At 39.7% G+C, this 12,622-nt stretch overlaps 1 protein-coding gene across 1 annotated transcript in view; it reads left to right on the plus strand.

Annotated features, from left to right (window-relative positions):
* The window catches only part of LRIG3 (leucine-rich repeats and immunoglobulin-like domains 3), a 46,065-nt gene extending 34,014 nt beyond the window's left edge, over window positions 1-12,051 (plus strand). Inside the window, exons 11-19 of the mRNA XM_011925973.1 lie at window positions 333-404; window positions 891-1,054; window positions 3,003-3,323; window positions 4,793-5,074; window positions 6,356-6,808; window positions 7,599-7,757; window positions 9,639-9,782; window positions 9,880-10,155; window positions 11,384-12,051. Of these exons, the coding sequence (XP_011781363.1) occupies window positions 333-404; window positions 891-1,054; window positions 3,003-3,323; window positions 4,793-5,074; window positions 6,356-6,808; window positions 7,599-7,757; window positions 9,639-9,782; window positions 9,880-10,155; window positions 11,384-11,628 (2,116 nt within the window). The 3' untranslated portion in view covers window positions 11,629-12,051. The remainder of the gene's footprint in view (window positions 1-332; window positions 405-890; window positions 1,055-3,002; window positions 3,324-4,792; window positions 5,075-6,355; window positions 6,809-7,598; window positions 7,758-9,638; window positions 9,783-9,879; window positions 10,156-11,383) is intronic.
* Window positions 12,052-12,622: the final 571 nt, after the last annotated feature.

Genomic DNA, 12,622 nt, shown 5'->3' on the forward strand with positions numbered 1-12,622 from the left:
ATTTAGAAGTTTCTAATAGTTACTAATTTGAATAAAGAGTAATAGAATAAAATAATAGAACAGCTTGGGCCCTAATGAGTCAAATAATCTGTAAGTGATGACATAAAGTGAATCTTTTCGCTAAAACGCAACCTATCTGTGATACAGAATGCCCTGGTTCTTCAGCACAAGCTTTGCAGTGGACTCTTCTGGGGTTGCCCCAGTCATGTATTTCAACACATAGAGGGAGTATTTGTTTGGCAAATGGGGTGGGCAGTGTGGGCCCAAACTTTGTCCAAAAGCACGAAATGATGGTAGTTTGCTCTGACGCATTTGATTTGGTGATTTTTCAGAGACCTGAGTGACAACGCAATCATGTCTTTACAAGGCAATGCATTTTCACAAATGAAGAAACTGCGACAATTGTAAGCTTTTCTTTTCCTCCTAGGAGTCTGAAAGTATAGAGGGAAAACTGTCATATGGTGTGTCACCCTAGATTATGTATCTATAAAAGTGACTGGCACATTCTTAACATTATTTAATTTTTATACCAGACAACAAAAAAGAAATTTATTTGTTCTTTTTGTTGAAATGAGATTTTCTTTCTATTTTAAATTTGCAACTTTGACTGGACCAAATATAGTACAGTCACTCAATATAGTAGTAATGTTTCAGTTGTAAAGAACTTTTGATAAATCAACACTTCTATCTCTGTGGGACAGTAAGGAACAACAGAAAATCATGCTAGATACATTTCTTGTATTTTAAAATGGACTGTAGAATACTTATTCCATGGGATGTGTGTATTCAGTTTCCAAATCCATTGCTTTGTTAATATTTACTTGGGTTTAGTTTACTTGTAGAAATCTGCATTTCATACAGAACAAATTGAATATAATTACTCTCCTCAGGCATTTAAATACATCAAGTCTTTTGTGTGATTGCCAACTAAAATGGCTCCCACAGTGGGTGGCGGAAAACAACTTTCAGAGCTTTGTAAATGCCAGTTGTGCCCATCCTCAGCTACTAAAAGGAAGAAGCATTTTTGCTGTTAGCCCAGATGGCTTTGTGTGTGGTGAGTATAAGTATTGCCCTTGCCTTTTATTTATTCTTCTTTTTTCTACTCCCATTTATCCAAATAATGGTTTTGAATAGATTTATGATCTCTTTATAAAGCTTTTATTTCTGCTGAGGTAGAGGAAAATGGGTCTATAGTTTGCTGATTATTTTAATTTCACAGATGGGAAAGAGAGTTTTCTAAAATTGCTTCATCTTTGTTTTGGCATCAGGATGGTGTGGTGGAAAAAGAATGAAATTGGATCTTGAGAGAATGGAAGGATAATCCCAGCCCTTCTACTTAGCTTAAATTCCCCAAATGTTAGTCTCTGCATCCATGAAATGGGGACTCTCTTTTCTTCTCTTCCCAACTCTGAGGCTTGTTGGGAGGCTTACATGAAAGAGATAATTATTAATGATTTATGGGGTGCTAAAAATTATTGGTAGGTAACATTTACAAGTAATAGGAAATGTGAATTTATTATAAATAATTTTAAGGTCCATTGTTTTAGCATCCAAGAATCTCAGCATTAGAAATCTAGTTACCTAAACTTTGCATAGCTGGTTAGTAGCAGATCTGGATTTAAAAGAAAAGTATTCATCTCAGGTGCAATTTTCTATCTATTACATGATGCTGCTATTTACTATTAGCTGTCATGGAGACCTCTGTAAAAGTAAATATGTTTCATAAAACAATAAATCAGAATTTGCTTATGTTTAAGCATGGGTGTTAAAATATTAAGAACTTTCTTTTGCATTGGCATTTAAAAATTTACTTAAAACTGCTTTGTCCACGATATATATTTTTAGGTTGCAGCATTAAGCAGTGCCAGTAGTTTCTGGAAATAAAACCTCTGATGTAGCTTTTGGAACTGAATAAGCTTTTGGCATTCATCTGTAAGGGCCTGAACTGCTCCTTTCCCATGGTCCTTATTTCATAGTTTTTTCGTCCCAAGATCTGATCCCCCTATTACTTTGAAACACATCTATAGTGTCCATAGTTTTTTCACTTCCTTGTGAATCTGAACATCGATTTATTAGATGAGAATTTCAGAATAATACAGAAAAGAAACCACCTCGATTACAGTATGCAGACATTGAAAAGTAGCAGCATTGGAGTTATCAAAGCATCCCCGATAACCCACTCAGCACACATAAAAAGTTTTTCAAATAGTAGTAGCACCCAAATAGTGCACTTTGGTAGATCTCAGATGTTTCCTTCTGAGTTTACGTCATCATCACTGAGAAACTGAAGTTCAAAAAGGTAACTTTTCCAAAAAGTAACAGAGAACTAAAAATAACCGTTTAGAATGAAAGAGTCGCTTAGCTGTAATTATAATGTAGCTTGGACAGGGTAGCACAGCAGCATGATTGGCCGCTCAAAGCTCCAGGCCGAAGCCAGTGTCTTACAGTTTGTTTTAGAGATGCTTTTTCTTTTGCTATCAGCTTTTTTTTTGGATCTACTTAAAGTGCTGCTTTTTAATAGTGGTTCTGTTTTGGTAAATGGAGTGTTAATGGCTGTCTTTGTTGAGTAATCGTGATTGATGTTTGATTTCTTAATCTTGCTGCTCCTTATCTGGGCAGAACATGGGAACAATTGCAGTTTCGTGATAGTAGTAGCATTCAGAAATGATCCATGAGCCTGTAAGTTTTTAAACTGCTTTCTTCTTGTACTTATACAAAGCATCAGGGATCAGGAATAAACTGTGGGTTTTCTGATAGCCCCAAAATAACAGTCTTTTCTCAGGTAATAGTGATTGATAAATAGATCTCCATCTGTATTCGAGATGAATGAGTTACTTTATAAACTCTCATTTCAACACGGGGACTGCTAGTCCATCCGGAAAACATACACAAAGGGTAAAACCTAGGCCGCTGTTTTTGCATTTCTTGGTGTTCAGATTTGAGTAGTATTTGGACTCTTGAGCCTTAACATTGTTTTGTCTCCTCCTCTCCATTTTGAACAGATGATTTTCCCAAACCCCAGATCACGGTGCAGCCAGAAACACAGTCGGCAATAAAAGGTTCCAATTTGAGTTTCATCTGCTCAGCTGCCAGCAGCAGTGATTCCCCAATGACTTTTGCTTGGAAAAAAGACAATGAACTACTGCATGATGCCGAAATGGAAAATTATGCACACCTCCGGGCCCAAGGCGGCGAGGTGATGGAGTATACCACCATCCTTCGGCTGCGCGAGGTGGAATTTGCCAGTGAGGGGAAATACCAGTGTGTCATCTCCAATCACTTTGGTTCATCCTACTCTGTCAAAGCCAAGCTTACAGTAAATAGTATGTGATCTGACTTTTCCTTTAGCATTTAAAGATACCTTTTAGAAATAGAAAGCACCTATTTTTCTCTCTTAATCTTAACCCTGTCTTTTCTTCTCACAGTTCCCCACCTGACTCTTCCTTTCCCTACCTTTCATTCCACCAAATTAAGATTCTTGGTTATTTGTATCTAAACCTGCAATTATGTTGAAGATGACACCGTACTCAGTGTGGTGAGTAACACAGAGATGGACCAGACGCGTTTTGCTCTTTTGTTTCCTTTTTCTTTTTTTTTTTTTTTTGAGTCGGAGTCTTGCACTGCCGCCTAGGCTGGAGTGCAGTGTTGCAATCTCAGCTCACTGCAGCCTCCACCTCCCAGATTCAAGGAATTCTCCTGCCTCAGCCTCCTGAATAGCTGGGATTACAGGCCTGTGCCACCATGCCTGGCTAATTTTTTGTATGTTTAGTAGAGACGGGGTTTCACTATGTTGGTCAGGCTGGTCTCGAATTCCTGACCTCGTGATCTGCCCACCTCGGCCTCCCAAACTGCTGGCTGGGATTACAGGCGTGAGCCACTGTGCCTGGCCATGTTTTGTTCTTTGAGAGTTTACAGTGCAGTATACTGATCTGGAAGGCTGCAAAGCGTCATGCTGGACGCACAGTGCCTTTCATTCAGAGATCTGTGTGTGAATCCTGCCACTCCTGCGTGATTTTCAGCAGTTTACTTCACGTCTCTGCCTCCAGTTCCACATCTTTTAATTAGGGATAATAGGACCTGCCCCCTGGAGGCATTATGCTCATTCAGTGAAATAATGTGTGTAAAGGATATAGCAAAATGGCTACAAGGTGTAGTGCTTAGTAAATGCACTGTTAGCCACTGTTAATGGAAGTCTATTCTTGTTTGCTTTGTGTGGTAGGTATACAGTTTTACAGTAGGATGCTTGCCACTTTATCATTTAACTGTCTGTATCTGCCATGGTAGAAGATTTTGAATATGATTCATTAATGCGTTCACTCAGCAAATGATGGCTGTGACCTGGCACATAGAACACTTTAGAGTTTAAATTGCAGGACAAAGCATGTATCAAAAGTCACAGAATGTTAGAGCTACCAGGAGGGACTTAAAAAAAATAGATGAAGTGAATGGTCAGGGTACAAAGAGATTAATTGATATGCCCAAGATCTCACAGTTCATTACTGAGGAAACTAAAAAGCGGCAGAAAATAGCAGGAAGATCTTCATTCTGAGAATCAGATGACCTGTGTTTTATCCTGACTTCATTGTTTCTGTATCTGTAACCTTGAGCGGGCTTTTAATCTTTCCATCTCAACTTTAGTTTCCTTGACTTGAAATTGGAATTAACCCCTGCCCAATCTATGTCAGGGACAATCTGTAAGTATCAAACAAACAAAAATAATAAATGAAAAGGAATGCAAGTGAATCTCTAAGACTCCATTGAGCTAATGCCTGTGTTGTTTCTCTGATTTCAGTGCTTCCCTCATTCACCAAGACCCCCATGGACCTCACCATCCGAGCTGGGGCCATGGCACGCTTGGAGTGTGCAGCTGTGGGGCACCCAGCCCCCCAGATAGCCTGGCAGAAGGATGGGGGCACAGACTTCCCAGCTGCACGGGAGAGACGCATGCATGTGATGCCCGAGGATGACGTGTTCTTTATCGTGGATGTGAAGATAGAGGACATTGGGGTATACAGCTGCACAGCTCAGAACAGTGCGGGAAGTATTTCTGCAAATGCAACTCTGACTGTCCTAGGTGGGTGAATTTGTTAAGATTCTGTAGTATAAATCAGTCTTGAAGATACTGGCTCATCCAAGGTCGCTAACTACCAGAAGTTGTGAGAATAAGAGATGAAGATCTATGGGGCATTGCCTTTTCCTAGGAAGTATTAATGCAAATGGCCTCTTGAACACTTTGAAGTCAGAGATTGCATGACAGCCTCAAGTCTGGCCACTAAGGTGAATCCCTGTCCCCTCCATCCTGAAGAGCGGGGCCAAGGAAAATTTGTGATGCTTTACCTTTTAGGGGAGATCACCCTCCTCTAATTTTCCCACTGTGCTGTCTGTATTGGTAGTCTTTTTTTTTTTTTTTTTTTTTTTTTTTGAGACGGAGTCTCGCCCTGTTGCCCAGGCTAGAGTACAGTGGCACAATCTCGGCTCACTGCAAGCTCCGCCTCCTGGGTTCACGCCATTCTCCTGCCTCAGCCTCTCAAGTAGCTGGTACTACAGGCGCCCGCCACCACACCAGGCTAATTTTTTTTTGCATTGTTAGTAGAGGCAGGGTTTCACTGTGTTAATCAATATGGTCTCAATCTCCTGACCTCATGATCCGCCCGCCTCAGCCTCCCAAAGTGCTGGAATTACAGACATGAGCCACCGCGCCCAGCCTATATTGGTAGTCTTAACACCATAAAGAACATATTTAAAAAATGTAGGAACAAATTGGGAAGGCGTTACTCTTTTCTCTCAGCCTACCATACCTCTCTGGAAGTTTTTTTCATCTTTTACCTAACCAAATGCTTTTAAAAAATGTAAACACAATTATTATTCATGTGTCTTTGAAAGAGCTAATTAAAGTAACCTATTAAGATACTAAATAATAAAAGTAAATTATTGTCAGAGTTTCAATATAGGCCTGGGCATCCGGCCCTAAAAAGTTTCACTTAAAAAACTTAAGCATTCTGATTTTTCTTATTTATCAACATAGCCTTGTGCTTGAAATTATTTTTATACTTTCTATTTTTAAAAGAGGTTTTGTTTTCCACTCTCCCTGCCACCACCAGCTTCCCGACTTTTGCAAAAGTGAGGGAAGTTGAGATTTTAAAAATAGTAGATATTATGCTTAACCGGTGTTATGAGTTAATGATAGCAGAATAGTGAAATACTGGATGTTGTATATGTTTAGGCTCTTAAAAAAGCCTGTCCAGTAAGTTGTGGGAGAATAAAATTTTAGGTTGCAATTTGAATAAATGCTACATTTTATGATATGGAAACTAAATTTTATTTGGGAAATTAAAAGCATAACTTGTTATTTCAGAAACGCCATCATTTTTGCGGCCTCTGTTGGACCGAACGGTAACCAAGGGAGAAACGGCCGTCCTACAGTGCATTGCTGGAGGAAGCCCTCCCCCCAAATTGAACTGGACCAAAGATGATAGCCCTTTGATGGTAACCGAGAGGCACTTTTTTGCAGCAGGCAATCAGCTTCTGATTATCGTGGACTCAGATGTCAGTGATGCTGGGAAATACACATGTGAGATGTCTAATACCCTTGGCACTGAGAGAGGAAACGTGCGCCTCAGTGTGATCCCCACTCCGACCTGCGACTCCCCTCAGATGACTGCCCCATCGTTAGATGATGACGGATGGGCCACTGTGGGTGTCGTGATCATAGCCGTGGTTTGCTGTGTGGTGGGCACGTCGCTCGTGTGGGTGGTCATCATATACCACACAAGGCGGAGGAATGAAGATTGCAGCATTACCAACACAGGTGTGTAAACAGAAGCTTGGCACAGGTCACGGGAGTCGTGTGTATTTGTGGTTCTGCAAATACTTCTAGAACGTGTGTCTTGCAGTCTGAGTTCATCTCAGAAGGGTGACTCATTTTTTTCAAGCTGCAGAAATATGGTTCGCTAAAAATAACACTCCAGCCCCAAATAAAGCTGATGTTTAAAGATTAATACTTTTTGTTAAAATGACATCAGAATATCCTGTGGCAGTGAGATAAAATCCAAGTCACTGACTAAAGTATTTCTAACTCCTTCAAAAGATAGTGATGGAGAACCAGGAACAGCCCTTTGATGATGAGGTTTACTTTCTGCAGTAGTTGCGTGTCTTGTTGTGTGTGTGTGTGCATGTACTTAGGTTGGATTTTATTAGTGGAAGAGGGGCTGTGACTTGATTAGTATGTGCAGAGTCAGATATTGATTAATAATACTAAGCAAAGAATATGGCAATAATCAAGCTTAACTCGAAAGCTTAAATACTGTCCCATGAAAATTCTTAAGCCTTTTAAAAAATCTTTTTAAACATTTGTTGTTTTGAAATTTGGGAGGTGCATCCAACGGGTGATAAAATAGAGAGTCAGCTTACACTTCCCGGAGCAGCAAAGTCCTAACTTGCCATTCCAGAATACTGAACAATCGAGATGGTTTTGCCACAGTAGATCCCCCCTAATTTGATGTACACAGAAGCCAAAATAGTCTATGTCATTCCCCTGGGATGCCTATGGGAAAGTTACGATCATTCTTGGTTAATAAAATGCTGCTGTTTTATTACAGATGAGACCAACTTGCCAGCAGATATTCCTAGTTATTTGTCATCTCAGGGAACGTTAGCTGACAGGCAGGATGGGTACGTGTCTTCAGAAAGTGGAAGCCACCACCAGTTTGTCACATCTTCGGGTGCTGGATTTTTCTTACCACAACATGACAGTAGTGGTAAGTGTTTAAAATGAACGTGGGCTGTAATTGTTTTGAAGTCATATGGTGGAAGATTCAGATACGATATTCATTCTCACAAGACATTGATAACATTGACATTTAGGACCAGGCCCAAGATCACTAGCAAAGTTGAAATTGTATAGTTCTATACCATTCTCTTAAATACTAGGAAAAAAAATAAATTTTTATTTCTAACAATACAAACAGACTAGTGGGTTTAGAAAAATGTAATTATTCCATGTGTAAAGGATGTTCGTATATCCTTTACGTTATAAATGTTCTTTGGCCCTGAATCTTCTCCTTCCTTAAATGATATTAACTGGTTACATGAATGGGCTTAACAGTCAAATGGTTTACATTATTTTCTTTTGAGAAGTCTATTTTTTGTTAATTTATTTTTATTTATTTATTTTGAGATGAAGTCTCACTCTGTCACCCAGGTTGGAGTACAGTGACGTGGTCTCGGCTCACTGCAACCTCCACCTCAAGGGTTCAAGAGATTCTTCTGCCTCAGCTTCCCAAGTAACTGGGACTATAGCCATGTGCCACCATGCCTGGCTGATGCTCTCTTTTGTTTTTGTATTTTTAGTAGAGACGGGGTTTTGCCATGTGGGCCAGGCTAATCTTGAACTCCTGACCTCAGGTGATCTGCCCACCTCAGCCTCCCAAAGTGCTGGGATTACAGGCATGAGCCATCGCGCCCAGCCTCTTTGAGAAGTCTAATTCTGACCCTTGCTTTCAGTGCTGCATGGTTTCGAGAATAATAATGGAGACAGCATAATACAAGAGCACAGATTTTGTACAAGACCGACTCCTACTACTTACTCCATGTACTTTGGGGCATGTGGAGTACTTTCTGGTGAGGTACTTGTGCAAATGAAATGAAAATGGAAAACTATGTGGTGCTACGCACGTATTAAGGGCTCAGCAAGTGGAAGCCATCTATGTTATTCTAAAATATATGACCAACTTTTCCCATAAGTATTTATTATATGCTGCTCTGTGATAGACATTATAGTTGGGAAAGAAGTATATTTGTTTTCAATTTCACAGTTTCGTCAGAGATGAGATAAATTAAAAGTGCTTGGCAAGCCACAGATAGCATAGAGTTAGAGGATCTGAGCATAGAAGTGAGTATTCTGGTTAGACCCATTTAGTGGCAAAGCTCATTAAACTATAATGGGGTTAACTGAAAAGACACTTAAGGAAAACCTAAAGGGACAGAACTGGGGCATAATAATGCCAGGCTGCCTAGATGCTGGGGCTGGAGATGAGGCTGCTCCCAGAGCAGCTGTGGGCTAACAGCATTACTACGTCACATTCTACGTATTTGCTTTTCTCTCAGCCCACCACCTCTGACTGCCCAGTTTCTGCTTCCCAGACACATGCCTCATCGTAACATCTCTAATCCTGATATCACTTATTCTTCACCTGCTGTGTCCAGCAGTAAATGGCATATCATTTCTGTGTTGTTTGGTTCAAATACCCATGAGATGATATGTTTAGCTGAGCTTATCTTTGAGATGGGCATTAAGAGGTCATTGGCCAAGTGCCAATCCTGGTTCTGGTCATCTGGGACCTTTTGTTAGAAGGGGGCAGTGCTGATGGTATGTGGTTCAGGCCATGGCTGCCTTGGCTGCAGGATCCGCATACATCAGTTTGCCTTAGAAACCAAGTGAGCAATAAGGCCGACACACCTAGCACAGTGACTAATCAGGTCCTCTAATAAAAGTTTTAAAACCCCACTGTAAATTTTTGCAATTTTTTGGTCTATGTGATGTTCTAGTCAAACTTTCATCTATAAATATGGAAAATGCCAAAACTGGGGAGAATGGCACTTGAATAACTGGATCAGTGACTAAGACTTTTGTTTCAAAGGGACCTGCCATATTGACAACAGCAGTGAAGCTGACGTGGAAGCTGCCACAGACCCGTTCCTTTGTCCCTTTTTGGGATCTACAGGCCCTGTGTACTTGAAGGGAAATCTGTATGGCTCAGATCCTTTTGAAACGTATCATACAGGTAGGTAGTTTTCTTGCCTGAGTACAGGTCTGTTTCTTAGAGACTTCTAGATGTGCTAACCATAATCTCCTTCTGTTATTACCCCCAAATTAAAAAGGTTGCAGTCCTGATCCAAGAACAGCTTTAATGGACCACTATGAACCCAGGTACATAAGGAAAAAGGAGTGCTACCCATGTTCTCATCCTTCAGAAGAATCCTGCGAACGGAGCTTCAGTGATATAGCATGGCCCTCACATGTGAGGAAGCTACTTAACACTAGTTACTCTCAAAATGAAGGACCCGGAATGAAAAGTCTGTGTCCAAACAAGTCCTCTTTAGATTTTAGCACAAATCCAGAGCCAGCGTTGGTTGCCTCGAGTAATTCTTTCATGGGTAAGTTTATTAAGTTATCAGGTACCTCGTCTGAGGATCCGTACTCCAAGTCGTGTGTGAGAGAGCAATGAGGGCCTTGAATGTCAAACTGGTAAAAAATGGTTTCTTGAATGAGGCTGCCATGACATCCGACTAGGTCGTGTAAATGCCTCTAAAAGCAAAGTCAGAGGTGGGATTTTACTTGATGATGTGTTTAATCTATAACTAAGCCTCAGGAGCTTTCTGGGTAGCACTGTGTGTGGCATCTACTCCAAGACAAGGGTTTGGGGGGGACTTAGGAGCTCAGCTTGTCAGCCATGTGGAAAAAGTGGTTTTGGGCTCCCACGGCCTTTGGGGTGGAGTTGTGTTCTCTGCATGATTGTGGTTTAGTATGTCTGGTGGCTTCCAACTGAACCCGCAGTCAAAGGGTGGAAAACAGCATCCTACCTAGCAACAACTGTTAGTCTGACAAGCTGGACTACCTTTGGCAAAGAAAACCAGCCTTAAGGTCCAAATCGGTGGTGTTAGATGCTGGCTGGCACTGAGATTAGCTTGTGAATTTTTTCGTCTGATGCATGGGGATAATAGGATGGAAGAGCTGAGGTCATCTTTTCACTGAACGGAGAGATGGGAAAATCAGCCACAACTTGCCATGTTGACAATAAAAAAAGGGAGAATTTTCAAATATTTTACCCAACTTCCACGAAATGTTATGTTTTATCACAGTGTAATTATTTGTATTCCTTTTTGGAAAAAATTAAAATAATATGCTTTGTATGACTGAGGCAAGAATTGGATTCAATTGAGTAATATTTTGCTACAGTTAATGAAGAAAGGGCAGGACATAGGTTATTTTGAAAGAAAATTTGTATATTTAGCTCCAATTAACTTGGATGTTACTGTCCAACGCACCCTTCACCGAAATTGATGGGCTCTCAGCTAGGATATGGGGAAACTTATATTGGGGAGCTTTATTGCATAACCATTAACATCACTGCAGGTCACGAGAAATGATAAATAATAGATGCATTTGTTCAGTGGATGTAAATATGAGGGAGGGCAAATGTCTTTTGCTCCATTCTAGAAGTGATCTGTCTGTAACACAGATGTAAATGTATGAGTGCCACAATGTGGACTTGTAGAAAACACTCGTATTCATGGGGTAAGATGTTTCTTCATTTGCAATGGGTTTTATTGATTCACATGCTAGCAAAGGGACCCCTGTGCTCAAGGTGTTTCTTTCTTTCAGGTACATTTGGAAAAGCTCTCAGGAGACCTCACCTAGATGCCTATTCAAACTTTGGACAGCCATCAGATTGTCAGCCAAGAGCCTTCTATTTGAAAGCTCATTCTTCCCCAGACTTGGACTCTGGGTCAGAGGAAGATGGGAAAGAAAGGACAGATTTTCAGGAAGAAAATCACATTTGTACCTTTAAACAGACTTTAGAGAACTACAGGACTCCAAATTTTCAGTCGTATGACTTGGACACATAGACTGAATGAGACCAAAGGAAAAGCTTAACATACTACCTCAAGTGAACTTTTATTTAAAAGAGAGAGAATCTTATGTTTTTTAAATGGAGTTATGAATTTTAAAAGGATAAAAATGCTTTATTTATACAGATGAACCAAAATTACAAAAAGTTGTGAAAATTTTTATACTGGGAATGATGCTCATATAAGAATACCTTTCTAAACTATTTTATAACTTTGTTTTATGCAAAAAAGTATCTTACATAAATTAATGCTATAAATCATGATTATTTTATGTATTTTTATAATGCCAGATTTCTTTTTATTGAAAATGAGTTACTAAAGCATTTTAAATAATACCTGCCTTGTACCGTTTTTTAAATAGAAATTACTTCATTATATTTTGCACATTATATTTAATAAAATGTGTCAATTTGATGCCAAGCCCCATTTATACAATAACAATTTTTATTATTTTCAACACACCTTAGGCTTAATTAGTTCACATTACCACGTCTCAAACTGATGGGAATTATATTTAGCCCATTAAAGTGCGAACAAAAATGACCATTCTTTCTACCTCCCAGGATTGTTGTAATACAGATTGAAATCAGATTGTGCATATGGAAGCACAATTGTAAACGAGAAGGAGCTACAGAGATTTAAGGTACATTAATTTATTTCTAAGTCTATGAACAAAAAAAGATTTGTTGTTATAATCTAGTGTAATATAGTACAACTACCATTCCATAAATCACTGCTCAATTCATGATTCTTTATTTATAATGATGGTTTACATGGTCCAACGCCTTATGCTTATTCAAGTAGTTTCACTTTTGCTATCCCTTTTCTTACAGCAAGCGAGTGGTTTATTGCACATGTCTATAGCTAAAATGGCTGTCGCAGAGGTGGACTTTCAATGCACTGTTCCAGGTTATAGTGAGATGCTGCTAGAATTGTTTTCTGTTTTTATTGATTTTCTGCTGGAAGAGCAGTTTGTATATAAATGGTACTT

This window comes from Colobus angolensis, unplaced genomic scaffold, assembly GCF_000951035.1.
Source record: "Colobus angolensis palliatus isolate OR3802 unplaced genomic scaffold, Cang.pa_1.0 Scaffold67, whole genome shotgun sequence".
Lineage (NCBI taxonomy): Eukaryota > Metazoa > Chordata > Mammalia > Primates > Cercopithecidae > Colobus > Colobus angolensis.